Genomic DNA, 21,858 nt, shown 5'->3' with positions numbered 1-21,858 from the left:
CAGAATCTTTTTGACTTTGCACAAAGTATTCGTTCGTCTGAAACTCGAGTTATGTAAAGAAGTGGCTGGATTCTGCCTGTAAAGAGACAGTGAGCTGTTGGAAAAGGTTCAAAAAACAGCAACTGAGCTGATTCCCGTAATAACAAAGCTCCCGTATGATGTTTAATGGACCAAACTCAACCTATCTCCATTGTCATATAGAAGAACCGGAGGAGACTTGTTCACCGTTTTTACATTGCTCAGTGGTGAAATTTTATCTGATATACTCTAATTTTTCATGTCTTCCAAAACAGAGAGATCAAGAGGATACTAAAATAGTTCACAAACCCAAGACAAATTACTTGCTCGTCGAATTACCAACGAATGGAATTCAGTAATTCATCATGTGATCAAGGCTCCATCTGTCGACGCTTTCAAAATAAAATTGGATCAACTGAGAGACCGCCATTGTCAGAACTAACACAGGACTCCCAGCCTCCTACCCTTTCAAAACTGAAACAATTTCCCATTTATTCTTTCACTTTCGCTTGTTCTTCAAGCCTTTTTTTACTTAAGAGCATCGATTTTTCGTTGCTGCTGGACGCATAAAGTGAAAGCATCCCTAATATCATCACCAACAGTCTGAGTCATTTTGGAGTTTGAAGGTTGTTTGATTGACTTCAAGTGTTGAGCGGTTGATAGAATGTGGTTGTTTGTTGGGAACATATGTGATGTTTCTTAGTTTGTGTGGTCGCTCAGATATCGGATATCAGTAACTCAGCTGTTGGGTATGTACACACTCATTTTGACAATAATTTGCACAAGTATGTTTTAATGTACCATGATCAAAACAAGAACTTAAGCTCAAGTTACGTCCTAGCTCATTTATCAGCAAAGTAGTTTTTCAAGCAAGTTGGCATACCTAGGTCATCGTTTTTATTTTCGGAAATCCACTTACATATCTCTGACTGAACTGGGATCAAGCGGGTGGTATAGCCAGGACCGTTTCTCTCTGGCTAACTTATCAGTGGGGCTAGCCCCACCAGCTGGTTTTGTACTTGTACGAAAGTGTGTAGACTTTTAGACAGATTTGTGTATTCGTCTTAAAGAAGTCATTTTGAAGATATCTGCTTGGCAAAAATTAACCCTAAATCCAACCATCAGATTTTACTATCCCTAATTAGTCGTTTATGAAAATCGTGTTCACTGAGAGCTGTCAGGAAAAGGGGACTGCGAAAGCTAACTTCTATGTTTTTTATTCAATATTATTTTCACTTGATCACGTTGTTCTTTATGTCCCTGCAGTCTGGCTATGTCTTCAGCAGCGGTTGCTGAAAATCAGCTGAGGGGTAGGCAGTATTTTGCTGTCTTCGATGTTGATTCCCACTTATGTAACGTAGGGCTAGCGATACCGGTCGGCAGTTAGAGAGTTTATGGAAGGCTTCAAATATGTAATTCAATTGTTCCAGGTATCGTGCTAGCCACCAACCAACTGCTTTAGAGATGCTGACGTCAATTACATTAAATAGTCTGATACCCATCATCTGTATCCAGTAAATGCGTAAGAAAATTGGTTACTGCAAGTTTCGTTAAAAAATCGATTCCTAATCACAATGTAGAAGTTTTTAGCTGTCAGGCAAACTGTAATAACTTCAATAGAATTCGACATGACTCAAGACCTCAGATTGAATGAGTAAATAGATAAAATATGACACCACAGCATAATAAAAGGATCCACCAGAAAAAATACTGCTTTTTGTTACTAATTTTAAGCGCCGTTTGGTCCACATAGTCTATCACTGAGCACACTTTTGTCTTACCAATCAACTCTGTAAGTAAACTGATTGTTCCCATCTTAAAATCTAGCACACTAAGCACGCACTCGATTCTTAACTGCTCTTACGGTATCAATTGAATATGAACAGCTGAATACTCCAATGTTTTACTATTTATTTATTTATTTAAACACAAATATTGGTACAAAGAAGCACCAGATACATATGCGCCTCACAAATCTCATTCGATTTGTGTGAGGGCTGTGATACTGCCCAGGTGCCCAGACTGAAGCAGGTGGTTTTCTTAGGGGCCCACACCCGGAGCCTTTGACCTAAAGGTCTAGTCCACAAGGCAGTGGGGCATCGTAAGGAGATGCAGTCCCATGGTAGCCGGTGACCAGCAGTTGGTTCATACGCCATTCGTTCCTTCAGGATACTGGAGCCCATGTGCACCATTAGTTTTGAATCAGGGTTTTCCAACTCCCCTAGGTGGACTCGCCGTATCCACCAACCCGGTTAAAGCTCCGGACATTCGCTTTTCGTCCTCTCACTTTTGTGAACAACACCCCCGCCACGAGAAGGCAGTGAGTAGGACTTCCCTGACAGAGGCTATATATTCGCGTGACAATATGAGAGCATTTGGAGAGGGAGAGCAGACTCTCCCCACTCTCTACCGTACCAGGGCATTTGGGGGCCCAATGTTTTACTAGTGACTAGAAGCTACTAGTTATCAGCTGTTTTTAACGTCCGAAGAGTATACCGCAATATTAAGTCCTGCAGTCTAGTGGATATAGTTTTAAACGTGGTAGGTTGGAATTCAGCATCACAGAATTTTTAGAATTAACTATTTCACGGTGATCACTAGAGGAATTTCGATCGGTATATTTTCGTCCATTGATTTCATAGTTGTTTATTAACTAATACTAGAACAAAAGCTAAAAAGCAGGGATTCAAATCTAAAGTAAAGTGTGTTGATGGGATCTTCATAGAACATGAAGCCCTAGACTTTGATGCACCCCGAATTTGTCATAAACATCCCACTTACAACAGTTTTTGGGTTCATTGTCCGCTGAATAATATTTTAGTGAACTTGAGTTATTCTGACTGCATAGAAACCCTGGGATATAGAGTCTTCTGAATAACCTATGAAGTTGAAAGGAAATTGACCAAGTTATAAGACGAAAGGGTAGGTCACTCGATTAGGTCTTCCTGTCTCATTCGTTTCATTACTTTAGTACAAACAAGGGGTTTTGGATCTAACTAATGTATATGAAGTCTTACACTGTATCTAAACCCTTTTCGGCAGGTACAGGTTACACCAGTATCTCACGGTTCAGGATTTATGGTAAAGGATGAAACGCTTCGGAGGTCAAAACATCAATCTGTCCCATATGGTGTATGCCTCTACTAACAAAAAAACTGCTGCTCCTGAGCACACATTTTTCATGTGAATTACCGTTTTTATACCCTCATACCTTTTTTATATGTAAATACGAGCTTTTTAGTGTAAGCGAAAAGTAGGATCTTGTTAAAATATTTTATGCTGAAAATTCAGTTGTGCCTGGTACTAAGTACTGAATAGAGGGATTATTATAATTCTATAAAATTACCGTAAACATCATCACCAGTATAGATGTCGTGTGACTATAGTGTGTGGGGTTTATGTCAAATAAAGTAATTTACATCTACACTTTAATAAAACGAATCTCACTGAAAAAAATACCATACAGATTTGTGTATTGAGGATAGGAAACCTACAATCTGTGTTAGCCCTTTTCTGGTAAGCTTCTAAGTGTCTGGTTTTCTTTTGAATTAGTCAGTTGAAGAGGTGGACACCATTCCAGGTAACAGGTTCCAAGAATTGATGACTCGGTAGTCGCCTTTTGTACTTTACTCAAGCTATCCCAGTCACCTTTTAAACAGGGGCTTGCAACCTAAACTCAGTTTTCAAGCTTGTATCTCACTAAGGTTGTATATACTGTGGTGAACATATTAGTATCTAACTTGGTAAACGTCCGTCTTAAAACTCACTGGGTTTTAAACCCCTCGGCTGCGACCTCAAGACAATGGACCATAGTCTTAAGATCATGGCTCATTTTCATCTCAGGATTCTTGTTAAACCAGACTATGGGCACTGATTTATTCTATGCTATACCTATTTACATTTTTATCCGCAATGTGCATGTAAACATACTTGACCACGTTGATAGGTGTCAACCACTTTTTAGATCAGCTAATCAAAACATCTAAGTCTAGCTGAAGTGCACATGCATATGCGTCTCCTATTATTTCTCTTCAGGTTTTTACATCAGCGTATAGTAGCATCGGGGACTCAACCTTACCTGGGAGTTCATTTACATACGGTATAAAAAGTAAAGGGTCTAAGACAAAGCATTGAGGTGCTGCACTAAGTATTAGTTTTCTTGAGAATCATTTGGAATTCATTCTTAATTTCTGACTAGGACCTACCAAGAAATCCTTAACCCACTTTAGGATAGGACCGGCTATTCTTGGATTTCCCAGCCTCGAGAGTAATTTATTTTTTGGCACTTTATCAAATGCTTTGATGAAGTCTACGTAGACATCATTCACTGATTTCTCTCTGTCTATTGCTCCCGCTATAAGGGAGCTTGTTGTGCAATATCATTCTTTCTTGAAGCCATGCAGTTCGCTGTTTAACAAGTTGTTGGTTTCCACGGATGTCGTTATAATCTTTTTGATTATTCTTAGCAGTGTTTTAACTACGGCACTGGTGAGGCTGACAGGTCTATAGTTTGATGGAAGTTGTGTTGATCCTTTTTATATGTTGTAGTGAAAATTTTGTCCTTCTAGTTCGCAGGTCACTCGGCCAATTGACATATTGGTTATCGTAGTCAGTTATATTATTACTCTATTTTTTTCCTAGTAAGAATAGGCATTTCGTATTATTGATTTTAGCAGATCAAAGAAAAGTAAAAAAGATGCCTAGTGTGACTACAACAAGTACTGTCAATTCATCAGGAGTTCGTTTAATGCGTAAAGCTTCATGTACTGGTGCCAACGATCAAGCTACTAATTCTTCGTTTCAACATAATCCTGACAGAAAATCATTAAGAGATCAACCAAATGTAGGGAAATATAAATTAATTCGTACACTTGGTCGTGGTAATTTTGCAAAAGTCAAATTAGCACAACATGTTTCAACTGGACGTGAAGTAAGAATTCAAACATTTATTTTTACAGATTGTGTTTTACGAAAATCACTTAAGAATTTCCTCAGTCAGTCAGCTACAACGTAGGACCAGGCACACATATGCATCGGTCCAAGTTGCCATACCTCACACATTAGCACAACAAGATGAACACCGGATTCATAGAAATAGTTAATTTAGTGGTGGTAGTATATAAAAGATAGGTTGTATATAAGGATATAGTATAGGAAGGAAGAACGTTATGAAGCAATTTTAATCTTAAGGTTTAAGGGAAGACAAAGAGTGTATACACCTACGCCATTGTGATCGATTCTGAGCCATGTCACATAGATTCTCCAACCATTGGTTACGATAGTCACACGGACCCCAACCAGATAGTCTGCGTCTGCCAACATGGCTCAGACTAGAAGTTAGTGACTTCAAGCACTGGTGCCACATTTTGGTTTGGCTGCCCCTAACTTTCTTCCAACCATCCTCTACACTAGTCAGCATAGCGCGTCGTGGTAATCGGTGTCCAGGCATATGCAACACGTGGCCCAATTATCTCAGTTGATGAAGATTCATGACCTCATCAACTGATTTACCATCATTTCCTAATACCCTGTGTCAAAGACTATTACTTACCCGGTGATCCCAGCAGATTCAATTTGTAAATTAATTTGGATGGTTTTTTCTCCAAAATTGATATTAACTTGAATATAGCTCGTTGAAAAATAAGTTCTTGTTAATCAACATAGATATTCAAGTAGTCCATTCGATTTATATTTGAACGAAATTGTAATTGGAATGCTAGTAAACAGCATCATACCTTGTTAACATACTTTAATCAATCGTATGTGTTGTTTTATTTAAACACATAAATATTGGTACAACAGGGCACCAGATATATATGCGCCGCACAAATCTCATTGGATTTGTGTGAGGGCTTGGATACTACCCGGCTGCCCAGACAGAAGCAGGTGGTTTTCTTAGGGGGCCACACCCGGAGCCTTTGACCTGAAAATCTGATCTATAAGACAGTGGAGCATCGTAAGGAGATGCAGTCCCATGGTAGCTGGTGACCAACGATTGATTCATACGCCATTTGTTCCCTCAGGATCTTGTAGGAAGCCCATGTGCACCATTGGTTTTGAATCAGGGTTTTCCAACTCCCCTTGGTGGACACTCCACATCCACCAACCCGGTTAAAGCGCCGGACATTGGCTTTTCGTGTTGTTAATTTCGTAAACAACAGTAATGCCACGAGAAGGCAGTGAGTATTACTTCCCTGACAGAGGCTATTTACGCGTGGCCGTGTGAGAGCATTTTGTGAGGGAGGGTGGCCTCTCTCTACTCTCGGCCATACCAGGGCATTTGAGGGCGTATGCGTAGTTGGTCATAGACGAACAACTTCATCATCTAGTAGTAGCTTCTGATTAAAATCTGATTATCATTTCAAATTTCATTACTACTTTAATTTAAACTATTTAATAAATTAGTGTGTAAATTGAAGATTTCCCAAATTTCTATAACTAATCATTGCTTACCCTTAACCAGATATTTTTGTTTTAAGAAAGTAAAAACATCCCTCCATTATATTATTATAGGTTGCTGTGAAAGTGATCGATAAAACTCAGCTTAATCAGGCCAGTTTGAAAAAAGTGAGTGAATTAATTATTATAACATTAACATGCAATTCATTTATCAAGTACATATTCATACATATTCAGCTTTAAGTCGTTCTAGATAGGAGGATTGTGATTTTATCCGACTCGGTCAGTCAGTCAGTCAGCTACAACATAGGACCAGGCACACATATGCATCGGTCCAAGTTGCCATTTTATCCGACTGCTCAAACTGAAGTTAAACTTGAACCTGTGACCTAGTAATTAAAAGTTATTAATCTGTCACCTCCCTTAATGACTTCAATCAATCAGTTATAATCGTATAGAATGATGTACATATGAGCATCAGTTCAACATACCATACTATATTAAGATAAAATGTTTTATAAAAACATCAGAATAGCAGAGATTAATAGAACAAATATTCGGTATGCAAACATGGATAGTGACTAGCAGTGGTACCCAGCTTGACGCGCGTTTCGTCCTATTCGGGACTCGTCAGCTGGATGTACCTACATCTCAGAGTTGATGTTCACTCTGAGACTCGAACCCAAACAAACAATACTAAATATTAAGTATGTTATAATTTAAGAAAGAATGAATTCACCAAGTAAAATGTGTAAGGTTATTTTAAAAAAATTCAAGATTTAATGAATGATAATAGTAAAGATGCCGCTATGGTTACTAATTCTGAACCAATGTCACTTAATGTTTTCAACTATTCATCATGATTATTACTTACACATCAATCAAATAGTTTACATCTATTAATGTAGCCCAAGTCTCAACAGCTGTTATATTGTCTAATCAATGATATTAAAATTCTTGAAGTACTAATCATCTTTATTGTTATTTTTGTGTGGGAAATAATAGTTGACTCATGATTTCAACTATAAAAAAAATACTGAAATCTTCACAAAACCCCTTCTGATCTATAATCATATGTTCAGTAGTGACTGACTTCAAGGGATGTTTCCTTGAGTTCTAGTGGAAAGCAGTGACCAGTGGAGTTCAACCACGTCTGTTGTAGAGATATCAACTCACTGAAGACAGTTGCTAGATTTGGTGGATTGGTTGAAGTAAGACATTAACACCGTTGGATGCCAGCTCAGTGATCTGGAGGTTAAGCATTCAGGTGCAAGACTGGTAGGTCCTGGGTTCGAATCTCGCGAGTGCGAGATCGTGGATGCGCACTGCTGAGGAGTCCCGTAATAGGACGAAACGGCCGTCCAGTGCTTCCAGGTTTTCCATGGTGGTCTAGTAGCTTCAATTGACTCATGATTTCAACTATGAAAATACTGAAATCTTCACAAAATCCCTACTAAGTTGTTAGACGTTTCATCTTGGATGAGCCAGAGCTATGACGAAACGATTATCTCTATCAAATTTACTGAAATACTGTCAGAGAATAAATGGTGTAAATCATTTCTCTTTCTTTGTATATTGATTGTCTTCCAAATTCATTGTCTATCTTCCTTTCGCTTATTATTATTATTATTATCTTTTCTTATCGAGTATTTTACTGTTATTATTCTTTATTCCTTACCTTGTGTGTTTTGTATATAAGCGTGAAAGTAAAGGGAGAGAGATAGAGTAAGTGATTGAATGATGACAATTAAAGGCCAATGGGCTAATATGTATCTAACAGAATTTCATAAATCATTGAAACAATAGACTGTCTATCAAAACAAAAATCAATAATATTAGCATAGTGATTATACGTGTTGCTCTTTCTCTCTGTCTCTCTCTCCTTCTTTTCTGTCACTCACGAATATACATACAGACAAAGATAGAGAACTTTTTGTGTATTTCATAAAAAATCAATTATATTTTAATATCTTTTGATTGATTTTTGTTTGAACAATAAATGTGCTTTCTTTATCACCGTATTATTATTATTATAGTTGAAATCATGAGTCAATTGAAGCTAGACCACCATAGAAAACCTGGAAGCACTGGACGGCTGTTTCGTCCTATTATGGGACTCCTCAGCAGTGCTCTGGCGCGAGACTGGTAGGTCCTGGGTTCGAATCTTGCGAGTACGGGATCATGGATGCGCACTGCTGAGGAGTACCATAATAGGACGAAACAGCCGTCCAGTGCTTCCAGGTTTTCTATGGTGGTCTAGCTTCAATTGACTCATGATTTCAACTGTGGAAATACTGAAATCTCCACAAAAACCCCTTCTGATCTATTATTATTTTATTGAAAAAAATATTTAACATCTGTGTTGTTAATCAAATGTCCGCCTGATGTTTATGATGATCTCAATGATTTTTGTTCCTAACCTAACTTACCACAAAAAAACTACAGGGTAGAGGCGGACAGTTTTTCATTCAAAGATTGTCTGTTTTTTGTGTGTGTCTGTAATACGATGATCATGTTGGTATTTATTATTTAGTCAATTCTAATCTTCAAAAGTCTTTCCCATTTTGGTTTGGATCTCTGCATGATTAATTGAGAACGTTTTTTCTTGTCCTGGAGATGGGGTATCGGATTGTTTTTGTTTCTTTGCTTATTTATTTAACCAATTAATTATTTTCTTATTATTACTTAGTAACCAAATACAAGTTGCTTTACTCAACTAACTATTTTAATCACTGCTGAGAAATCAGCCTAGCCGGAGTTGGTGGGCTTTTAGCTCCCAAATGTCGTGGTACAGCCGAGAGTGGGAAGGGCCAGTTTTCCTTCTCGAAATGCTCTCACAGGGTCACGTGCATACAAACACTGCCACAGAATTCCTACTCACTGTCTCCTCTCGGCAAGAGTGTTGTTTACGAAGTTAACAACAAAGACTTATTCACTCACTCTATCTCTACTTAGATCTTGAGCTCCAGTTTTTTTTCTACATAGCGTTTCTTTTCGACTTTTCGAACCAGCCCAATATTTAGTCATTTTCATTCTCATCGCTACTATATTATTTCAACTCCACTATTCATCTTGACAGTTTTATCTCTCCATGCTAGTATGGTGTGTCGGATTAGGCCAACGCATATTTGTTCCAGGCTCTACGTTGATTACAGTTGACTTATTGTCTGGATCTTTATGTGTGACCGTAAGGAGTGAATTCATTCAAAATGTAAAGAAAAATTGTATGTGACTTATTTATAAGATACAGGTGTGTCTTCTTTAAACCACACTGTTTGTGTGAAGACTGGTCATATACTATCCGATTACCCAAACTGAACTTGTAAAACAAGCAGCGAGAATTCGAATGTATAACTTACTGGTTAAGAAATAGGTTATTTTAACTATCAAATGGATATCCTAACTATACAAATCCGATGAATCATAGAACTGTGCACTCAATGTTATGACTAATAAATCATGGGTTCCAATCCTATTTTTATTCATCAGATTTCATTTAATAATGCATTGAAATCTCAATTGCTATGGAGAAGTGTCATAGGTTCGATTCTTGCTTCATATACTTTAGGCAGTCAGCCAGGTAACATATCTAACTCTCATATCTAATGTATTATCCAACACGACAGAAGGTCTTGAGTTAGAGGTATGAGGGCAGTTATCATTTCCCCGTCGCCCACACAGTGGAAGGGTTCTTCTGGAGGTACCTGAAAAGGAAATTGGATTAGAGGTGATCTTAATGATCTGAGAGTGTGACCACAATGCCCAAGGGACAACTGCTTGAGGTCGGTCACACAAGACCTTTTTGTGGGTAGTTTTTGTGCTAGCTCCGTACTTGTTTGGACCTTACCTCCGGAGACGGATATCCGTGGGATAAGGTGAGGTGTGTATTTTTAGGGTCGACCTTTTCTAACCCCATCCCTCTTTGTGGGAAGGCAGCATAGCTGTTATGCTGGTTGTCTGAAGGAAAAACCTTACTGCTGTCACACCTCTGTACAGTCAGCAGTACGACTTCGCCTTCGGACCTTGGGTTTGTTGCTTTTAGTCTTACCGCTCTTCAACCTACTTGTCTGGAGGAACGATTGTTCCAGTCAGTATAGCTCGATTGGTTCATCACGATGGGCAAGCCCGACCACCACATCAAGGTAGCAGCAACGGTACATGAATCTATATTTTAATCTGCCAGGTCACATTGAATAATAATACTTTCCTGATCTTCACTGAACAATTGTATTTTGGATTACTGCTTATATAAATTGCTCAATTTTCTCTATACTTTTTTTTCCTTTTCAATATCAGCTATTCCGAGAAGTTAATATTATGAAAATGTTAAATCATCCAAACATTGGTAAGATACAATTTTGTTTTGTAGTTATTATTGTGCAATAATCAAACATGATCATTCAGTTGCCTAGTGATCATAACCATTGGTACATAATCTCATCATTTATTACTGTTATATCTTGTGGCCGAGTGGATGCCCAGTTAATGTATGACTTGATAAGACCGCCAATCAGAGAGCAGCAAATTATCCATTGGAACCGTGACACATTAAAACCGTACGAGCAGTCTAGAGCGCTTATCGATCCTGCTTCTGCCCAGCCCAGCCAGTTAAGTCCAGAACACCAATAACAGCCTCTGTGGTATGAATCATTGTATTTCAAACATACTGAGTTTATATACCAAACAGACTGACCACATCGTACCAATAAAATAGAAAATAACATTTGTACAAGATTCAACCAAATGTGGCTGTGAATAGGGGTAACAGTAATTTATAGACTGCGTATAACTCAGGAATGGTAAATATTACAATATTAGTCCAAGGGTCAAAATAAAGCTTATAATAAGAGGAACATGAATATGAATAGTTTGGTTATTTAGCAAATATACGATAAAAATTATATGCATAATATTAGTCCATAAATGGATCCCAAAGTTACCATTCACTATTGTTATCGGGGCATAACAATTACTGATCTAGTTCTACCGGTTAAGTTTTTTATAGCTATTAAGTAACTCGACACATCGCTGTATACTTTATATTATTCAGTAACAGATGTTCCTGTTGAGTTATACGGGTTAACACAAGTTTGAGCTATCCAAATTTTTGGTTACTCCCTATTAATGAGTATAAATTACCATAGAATCTAAGGACAGGACGTTCTGTTTATTACCTAAAATACTTTCATCTAACATTCGTATGTCAGTAAACTTAAATTATAGGAAACTCTAGTCTCAATTGTGTTGTTTTAAGATAGAGTCGATAGTATTTCGGTTCGATCATATGAAGATTCCTTTCAAGACAAGTCACTGATTAATGAAGGTATAGTTTTGCTTTTAAGTTATCCAGTATTTAATCAATAGATTTTACATTCAGATCTCGCTCTACATACATTTTTGTTTGAACAACTCACTAATATTAATCCCTCTTATGATGACAAACAGCTTGACTCAAAATCAAGTGCATTCAAAACTCACGAATATTATCGGTTTAAGTGATTTTACTTGGAATTGATTAGTTCAATGATGGTAGTCATCCATGGAAATGCTATTATAAAATGGAGTTGCTAAGGGATTATTTGGATTGAGTTTACTGCTCAATTTTTTTTCTATTTAATAATCATGTCTAGTATAAAAAAGATGATGATGAGAACACTTTATTTAACATATGTCACTTCCCCCATGTCTCCATGATAGTCTAGTTCATATATGTGTTTAGTTGATAAGGGGGTTTAAAACCATAGTTATGATTGTATATACTTGTGTTGTCTGGTTGTGGCTGTATTATTATTTGTTCTATATGAACATGATTCCAAAATGTTTAAAATGTGTAGAGAGAAAGGCAGTGTCCAATCAATGTTCTATTGATATAATGTCGTTTCCTATTGTCTAGTCTAGCAATTACAGTTATTTTTCTGTTTGTGAAATGTTCAGTCTATACTTTTTTTAATATTGTGAATTCATTTGTTCATTTTTATTAGTATGGATTTTGAAGACCTCGTTTAGGAACTTTGACCACCCGTGGTGTTGATGACATGTTCTTATCATTTGTTCAACAACACCCTCTGTTTTAATTTATAGCCATAAATAATGAAATTTATAAATAGAAGGCAAAAGTAGGCTACAAGATTTTAGATCAGAAGGGGTTTTGTGGATATTTCAGTATTTTCGTAGTTGAAATCATGAGTCAATTGAAGCTAAACCACCATGAAAAATCTGGAAGCACTGGACGGCCGTTTCGTCGTATTATGGGACTCCTCAGCAGTCGGACCAGTTGAAGTTAGACATTAACACCTTTGGATACCGGCTCAGTGGTCTATAGGTTAAGGGCTCTGGCTCGAGACTGGTAGGTCCTGGGTTCGAATCTCGCGGGTGCGGGATCGTGGATGCGCACTGCTGAGTCGTCCCATAATAGAATGAAACGGCCGTCCAGTGCTTCCAGGTTTTCCATAGTGGTCTAGCTTCAATTGATTCATGATTTTAACTATGAAAATACAAGATTTTAACCGTAGATATTTTCGAAGGATTCCTCATGTATTTGTGTGTGTGTGGAGGAGGGCAACAACAAATTGATTAATGCAGTGGTTCGTTAACGAGTAGTTTGATAGCGGTGTTATTCTTCATTGACTGAAATAGCCAGAGTAAATTTTATTTATATACAATCATCGTCTACACGAGTTGTGGGTAAAAAAAGAGAGGCAGTAAACCAAAAAAAATTAGCGGTACTCCATGAAGTTATTGACTATTGGAATGAACTGTACATAGAGAGGTATAGGCTATCTGATTCAAGTTCAATTAATTCCCTCTATCATTATTGTTTTGAATAATCAAACTTTCAATTAGAATATAATTTTCTATCTGTTTAATTAAATAAATTTAATTATACAATTTCATCTACTGTTTAAATACATGAGTATTGCATTTGACATTTGACAAATAAGCTCTGCTTAGAATTATGTAATACGTTCTATTTCGTGAGTGAACGGGGGGGGGGTGGACGTATGGGAATCAATGATTTGTAAGCTCAAATACAAACACATTATATGTAATTAAGTTGAGTTACTACTAATACATGTATTTTTTGTGTTAGTCGGTTAGTGTAGATGTACATGTGTTATTTAGTGATCCTATACATAGTACTGAGCTGTATAAATATTGAACGTTTTCTTCCAAAGTGTATCTGCCTTTTATGTATATTTTTTTAAACAATAATAAAACACTATGAATGCGTTCACTGACTTCTTGTGGCAGGGGTGTTGTTTACGAAATTAACAACACGGAAAGCGAATGTCCGGCGCTTTAACCGGGTTGATGGATACGGAGGGTCCACCTAGGGGAGTTTGAAAACCCTGATTCAAAACCAATGGTGCACATGGCTTCTAGTATCCTGAAGGAACAAATGGCGTATGAACCAATCGTTGATCACCGGCTACCATGGGACTGCATCTCCTCACGATGCTCCGCTTCCTTGTAGATCAGATCTTTAGGTCAAAGGCTTCGTGGTGGCCCCCAAAGAAAACCACCTGCTTCAGTTTGGGCACCTGGGCAGTATCATAGCCCTCACACAAATCAAATGAGATTTGTGAGGCGCATATCTATATGGTGCCCCCTTGAACCAATATTTATGTGTTTAAATCAATCAACTGAAACTTATACTTTACATATTTTTGTCCTTAAAATAATCGCTATTGTTGCTTACCATATGTTTTCGTTATTATTATTATTATTGTTGTTGTTGTTATTATCGACTAGTTCGCTTGTATGAAGTGATCGAATCTGAACGTCATGTATATCTAGTCATGGAATATGCAGAAAATGGTAAGTTTCTTGTTTTGCTTTTGTGTTTCTTATTGTTTATTATAAACAAGTGGCGTTTCGTATGAATTTTTTTCAAATTTTTTGACGATGAAATTTAAATAATTAGGCTCTAGCATTAGATCCACTTATTAGATGTTCGTTAGATGCTTCTTGGTTACATTGAAAAGAATTTTCCATTGATTTAAGAGATGTTTTTGCTTTTCACTATTCCCAGAAATCTTTATCTATGTTACCAGTATTATAGGTATTAATTCACTACTTATGATGTTCAGTTATGTATATCGCTTCAGATTTCCTCAAGGTCTAATCAAGCTTGATGGGTTTGTGGTTTAAATAATCTTGTGATGAGTTTGTAAAACACATTTAACTAATTTATGACACTTATGATGATGTGGTTAAGATTTATGTTTTCTTGTCAAAGGGAGAGTAATTTGACCAACAACTTGAATCATATTTCTTCTAGCCACTGATATTTCAACGGTATGCGTAAATTAATGGTATCGTATTACAGTGTTGTTCACCATCGGTCAGTTCCACTCATTGCGAGCGAACTGCTTCTTGACTTCAGCTGATTGTTTTTTATTTCGTATTTCAGTTATTTCACTTTCAAATATAGTCATAGTGTTAATGTTTTAACCTCTCACTTACGTTCACTTCTTGTATATTGATATGGTGTGTATCACGATCTGGGATAACATATATTTCTACCTGTTATATCCCGATAACATTAGTGAATGGTAACTTTGGCATCCATTAATGGACCAGTATTATGCATATATTTATTATCGTATAATTGCTAAATAAATAAACTATTCATATTCGTGTCCCCCTTATCATGAGCTTTATTTTGACCTATAGACTATTATTATACGACTTACCATTCCTGAGTTATACGCAGTCTATTAATTACTGTTACCCCTATTCACAGCCACATTTGGTTGAATCTTGTACAAATGTTATTTCCTATTTTATTGCTACGATGTGGTCAGTATGTTTGAAATACAATAATTCATACCACAGAGGCTATTCTTGGTGTTCTGGAGTTAACTGGCTGAGCTAGGCAGAAGCAGGATTGATAAGCACTCTAGACTGCTCGTACGGTTTTCGTGTGTCACTGTTCTAATTCGCTGCAATCTGATTGGCGGTCTTATCAAGTCATACATTAACTGGGCATCTACTCGGCCACAAGATATAACACTATCAGATCTTCCTAAGTTATGTTTTGAATCAACTGATGTCACTATTTTCACTGTACAGAATGTCACTGAAAACTCTGGTCTGATGTGTTCTGCCTGCTTTTTTTATTATCAATGTTTACTTTCTTCCAAGATGATAAATTTTCTTTTTTTTTAATGATTAATTCACCTTGACCTGATTTGTGTAAAGAATCGATTATTATTATTATTATTATCGTTATTATCATTACTGCACACCTTTACTAATTCTATCTTGGCTTATTTCTATTCAGAAGAGGTTTTTTGTGGATATTTCAGTATTTTCATAGTTGAAAGTGTGAGTCAATTGAAGCTAGACCACCATGGAAAACCTGGAAGCACTGGACAAAGGCCGTTTCGTCCTATTATGGGATTCCTCAGCGGTGTACATCCACGACCTCGCCTCGCGAGATTTGAACCCAGGACCTACTAGTCTCGCGCCAGAGCACTTAACCTATAGACCACTGAGCCGGTATCCAACGGTGTTAATGTTTGGCTAGGTGGGATCGTGTATGCACACTGCTGAGGAGTCCCACAGTAAAACGAAACGGTCGTCAATTGCTTCCAGGTTTCTCATAGTGGTCTAGCTTCAATTGACTCATGATCTCAACTCTATAAAATAACTAAAATCTCCACCAAACCTCTTCTGATAATTCAAAGTTTGTTGATTAGTTTGCATGAACACCTCTTCATCATTGTGTTACCATTTTTTGTTCAAATTCATGAATATCTTGTTTGTATATATTCATTTTCCTTATTCTCAATCAGTAATATCCTAATGTTGTTTATTTGGTTTTCTTTATGACATAACAGTGATTACAATGATGATGATGAATTCTTTCTGTGCTTTTACCATTGTTTATCAATTCGGTTATATGTACCTTTAATTGGTAATAATTAGAACTATCCACTCGCTTCTTATATTACACATTTATGAAACATTAAAAGTTCACATCATTGTCAACAAACATAGTGTATGTTTACTACTACTACTATGAAAAATTTTTCCCATCAATCACATCTATTTCATTTTCCTTGGCAAATTATTTACATTTTCCTACCCCATTGCACAAGCAAATGAATATCAGGACTCAGTAGCTAAGTACATAACGCAATAGTGTTTGAAGCCAACGGTGCTGAGTTCGAATCCCAGAGTGAACATTAACTCTGAGATGCAAGTACATCTAGTTGACGAGTCCAAAGTAGGACGAAACTCACGTCAAACTGGATTCCACTACTAGCCACTATACATTTTTGCTTATAAACAAGTTGATTTAAGTTAGATATGTGAAGGTACAATTAATTATATAGATTATGTATACTTTATTCTATCAAAGAAGAATAAATGTGAATATATGTTTCTATGATGTAGCTAAATAATATCTACTTATAAGACTGAATTATTGGTGTAGGCTGCCAAATGGTTTTAAATCCTAGACAAGATCACGTACCAGAAGAATAGGTTTTTAATATTATAAAATAAGACGATTGTTCACTGAATATTAACTATAAAAGTTTATTTATTTATTTGAACACATAAATATTGGTATAAGGGGGTACCAGATACATATGCGCCAAAAAAATCTCATTCGATTTGTGTGAGGTTTGTGTTACTGTCCGGGTGCCCAAACTGAAGGAGGTGGTTTTCTTAGAGGGCCACACCTGGAGCCTTTGACCTAAAGGTCTGATCCACAAGGCCGTGGAGCATCGTGAGATGCAGTCCCATGGTAGCTGGTCACCAATAATTGGTTCTTCAGGATCCTGGAGCCAGCCCATGCGTACCATTGGTTTGAAATGAGGGTTTTCCAACTCCCCTAGGTGGACTTTCCATGTCCATCAACCCGGGTTAAGCGCCGGACATTCACTTTTCGTCTTCTCAATTTCGTAAACAACGCCCCCGCCACGAGAAGGCAATGAGTAGGACTTTTGTGGCATAGGCTATATACGCGTTGCCATGTGAGAGTATCTCGAGAGGGAGAGCGGACTCTCCCCGCTCTCGGTCGTACCAGGGCATTTGTGGGCAACATCGTAACATTGTAAAAATGTCATAGGTAGTTACAGAAAATGATTTTGTTAGTCACACCCTCTTCAATCAATGAAGACTTGACTGTTAAACCTAATTCTTACTGATCATATCATTATGTTGGCTAAATGAACTGAAATAATCTTATTCGGTTGTTGAAATCCCGTTAATTGGTTTTATTTTTGTTAACTTAATCATTCGGAAGCAGTTTGACTGTCTAAAAAGTAGTTAAATCAACTTAGACAAATGATGAATTGAAGATAGATCACCATGGAAAACTTGGAAGCACTGGACGACCGTTTCGTCCTAATATGGGACTCCTTAGCACTGCGCATCCACGATCCAGCCTCGCGAGATTCGAACCCAGGACCTACAATCTCGTCAATTGACTATGAAAATACTGAAATCTCCACAAAACCCCTTCTGAAATGATGAATTATATTCTTAACGCGTACATTATCTGGAAATGTTCTCAGAAGACACCGTTCTTATAGACGGTTATTTAGTGTGTGTAATTTAGTCTCTTCTATACTTTAAGGTCATAAATTGTAGTTACTTTATAGCTGTATGTTGTCTTGAGTTTCTGAATTATACTCAATTGTTATATCTAGAGCTTTGATTCTTGTTATGCCACCTACTACTAGACTACTTGAACGATTGAACCCGCAACTTCGCAAGAAAAAAGACAGAAGACTAGTAAGTAGGAATTTTATTCCCCAAACAGTGTCAAGTATAGTACAAAAATCTCAAGTATTTATAGTTTTTGGCCGAAAGTAAATCATCATTTCGGACAGTCAACAGGTACATAGGGGGTCCCTCTTATTCATCCAATAGGGAAGCTACACGTCGACATTCTAGAACAATCCCCTAGTGGTGATTGGATGGAATGTCTTCGGCTCTTTTTGGGCTTCTTTAGGCTTCTTTAAGTTTGCCAACGGGCCATCCTTACATCGATATATTTTCGCTAATGAATATATCACTGAAGCAGTCTAGTCAAGTTTCACTTTAACTAACTTGTATATTGGTCAGTTAGTTTTTTTTTCACTTTGGACAAACTACTTCACTTACCTACTTATCTGTTTTTGTCATCGTCTGCTAATCTCTGAAACTCATCATTTTTAGTAAGTCATCATCAACATCAAGTATTTACCGTTGACTTAAGCCCTTCGGGATTTTTTTAATAATCATATTATATAGTGGTCTTGAGTGCTGTTAGAGGTCCGCGTGACTATCCTAACCAATGGTTGGAGACTCTAGATGACATGGCTCAGAATCGACCACAATGGCGTAGGTGTATACACTCTTTATCTTCCCTTAAACCTTGAGATTAAAATTGCTTTATATCTGTCTTTCTTCCTGTACTATATCCTCATACACAACCTTTCTTTTACATATTACCACCACTAAATTAACTGCTTCTATGAATTCAGTGTTCATCTTGTTGTGCTAATGTGTGAGGTATGGCAACATGAACCGATGCATATGTGTGCCTGGTCCTACGTTGTAGCTAACTGACTGACTGACATATTATATAGACTACCAATCCTTTGTTCTAGTGAAACTCCAGATACATCATGTAACAAAGTGAAGGAAAGTTTCTAAATACATTTAGTCTAATTATTCATTTATCTACCTGTTACTTTTTACGATCAATTCATAATCCTCGTTCATTATTTGGCAATCGTTCAAGCCAGTGAATAGTTATATAGATCTGCTTACTATTGATCTCAATTCATTATAATTAGTGCTACTTAATATTCTACTCCAAAAAAATGGTATTTGCACTATTTTTAAAGTCAAGTGTTATAGTTTCAACACATGTATATTTTGTTGAGTATACTATTTGCGTAGGCGTTACAATCCATTATATTAGTTTCTTTGTATATCATGTAATTATTATTATTATTATCTGCATTTTCGTTCATCTTATTGACCTTTTGTTTGGTTACTGGCACAATACTTGGTGTAGAATGTATGGATCGGCATAGTTATTTGTTGTGAATCGTTTCGGTTTCTATCTTGTTTTGTATGAGGGCATATGTATGTTTGTGTTTTATAGTGTAATTCAATGTTTACATAGTTTGTATCATATACATAGATAAATGCATACATACGTATTTTACAATCGATGCTCTTTTCTTTCTTCATTCTTCATCTTTGTTTTTTTTTCTTCTTGTTCATTTATCTCAATTATTATGCATAAAGAATAGTTAGTATGCTTTAGAGACTCTGACGTGTTAGCTCCATTCTTCAAAGGAGCTTACCACCGGAAACGGAAATCCGTGGGATAAGGCGAGGTGTGCATTTTTAGGGTCGACCTTTTCTAACACCACCCCTCCTTGTGGGAAGGCAGCATCGCTGTTATGCTGGTTGTCTGATGGAAACACCTTAGTGCCGTCACACCTCTGTACAGTCGGCAGTAGAGTGACCTTGAATGACATGGCTCAAAATCGTTTGCAATGGCGAAGGTGCATCCATTCTTTGTGTTCTCCCAAATTCTAATCTTCTGAATTCTTCATGTCTCTCTATCTTTTTTCTCTTTTCAAATTTATTTCATTGGATTATACTTCTTGAATAACATCTTCAAACCCTAATCTTTGGGATTACTGTTTATACTCTTACTACCTGTACCACTATGGGATTTGAATCGACAACTTCATCTCTGTGCTAATGTGGTATGGCAGCTCGAACTGATGTACGTACGTACGAAGTTCTACGTTGTGACTGACTGACTGAGTTAGTATGCTTAATAATGTCTATACTTATTTTACTACGAACTGATATCATTTTAATTCATTGTTGAAAACTAAAACGGATTAACGTTTTATGCTCCATCACCTACCTGTGATCAACTTTGAAATAAATTTCTTAGTTTTTTTTTGCGTCCGAAATCATCATTATTATCAGAAGGGGTTTTGTGGAAAACCGGGAAGCAGTAGATTCCCGTTTCGTCCTATTATGGGAGTTATCAGCAGTGCGCCTCCACGATCCTGCCTAGCGACATTCGAACCCAGTACCACTGAACCGGCATCCAACGGTGTTAATGTCTAACTTCAACCGATCCACGAAATCATGATTCATGGTGTTCAATCATGTTGATTACTTAAGACTATAATCATGGTTTTCACTAAATTGTAGTCACATAATATAATTGTAGTGAACAAAACACTAATTGGGGACAATCGAATGTATTTAAGCACAAATCACAAACTATCTTACTAAGAACAGTTAATTTGCAAAATAACATTCAATTGTCTCAATCTTCACTGTTTCTTCTGTAAATATCAATCCATCTTCTCTGATTATTATTGTTCATGCATTTTCGTACCGATCGCGCTTCATTCTTGTTCGTTCCTTATCGATCTTCTGCCAATATATATTCTATGTCTGACAATCACCATACACTACTTATATTGAATAAAAGTAGACTACACTACATAATGACTTAGTGGTTTAAAATTCAGTAGATATCATACTGTCGGACATTCACTTCAAAGGTGCTACGATATCAACATCATATGAGATCCTAAATGTTATTCTGAAAGGTCTCAAAAACTAATTCGAAGCAACTTGCAAATTCCTACACTTCTAACCTGCAATAAAAACTAACTTCAAATTAGACAATTTCCATGATAATATTATTGTTAAGTACTTGTGTATTCTTTGACAATTATTCATCTACATATGTTTGTTATGCTGATTATACAGATATCTCTTTTTTTGTACTAAACGAAATGTCTACTGAAGTGATAAGTTATCAGTGTTACGTTCAAATTCAAGTTACCAAGTAAAGATGCAAATAGTTTGATGTTGTGTTGGATCTTTATTGATTGGGTTAGTTGGAACATGTATTATATATGCCTAAACACTTTATTCCTCGACATATGATTTCTTATGATCTAAGATTAAGTTGGAAGAAAACTGAGTGTGGCCGATCTAAAACGTGATAATATTCTATGAAATTGTTGACTGTTGAACGGACCCATATTGGTAGGTGCAGATTACCTAATTAGGATGCGAACGATCGTTGTAACATGGTTATATATGACATAGTTCAGAATTATTTACAATGGTGTAGATTTATTCACGCCTTATCTTTCCTTAGATCTTTGATTTTTAAACAATTTTATACTTTATATTCTTCTGGTTCATTCTTTCTCTCACATTATATTGTCACTGCCTATTGTTTTTTCTACTACCACTTTTAATGTTATTATTTATTTATTGGTACAAGGGGGTACCGGATACATATGCGCCGCACAAATCTCATTCGATTTGTGTAAGGGCTGTGATACTGCTCAGGAGCCCAAACTGAAGCAGGTGGTTTTCTTAGAGGGCACACTCGGAGTCTTTGACCTCAAGGTCTGATCCACAAGGTAGTGGAGC

General features: G+C 36.8%; 1 protein-coding gene across 2 annotated transcripts in view; it reads left to right on the top strand.

Moving 5' to 3' along the window:
• Positions 1-4,714: 4,714 nt before the first annotated feature.
• Smp_169900.1 (serine/threonine kinase) overlaps positions 4,715-21,858 on the top strand; it is a gene marked incomplete at both ends in the record, with an annotated part of 67,088 nt that continues 49,944 nt past the window's right edge. For both annotated transcript variants that reach the window (XM_018791781.1, XM_018791782.1), the window contains 4 exons: positions 4,715-4,948; positions 6,532-6,585; positions 10,714-10,762; positions 14,170-14,235. In XM_018791781.1, coding sequence (XP_018645102.1) covers positions 4,715-4,948; positions 6,532-6,585; positions 10,714-10,762; positions 14,170-14,235 — 403 coding nt within the window. The remainder of the gene's footprint in view (positions 4,949-6,531; positions 6,586-10,713; positions 10,763-14,169; positions 14,236-21,858) is intronic.

Source organism: Schistosoma mansoni, assembly GCF_000237925.1.
Source record: "Schistosoma mansoni, WGS project CABG00000000 data, chromosome 1 unplaced supercontig 0076, strain Puerto Rico, whole genome shotgun sequence".
Classification (NCBI taxonomy): domain Eukaryota; kingdom Metazoa; phylum Platyhelminthes; class Trematoda; order Strigeidida; family Schistosomatidae; genus Schistosoma; species Schistosoma mansoni.
This window is presented reverse-complemented; position numbering and strand designations above follow the sequence as displayed.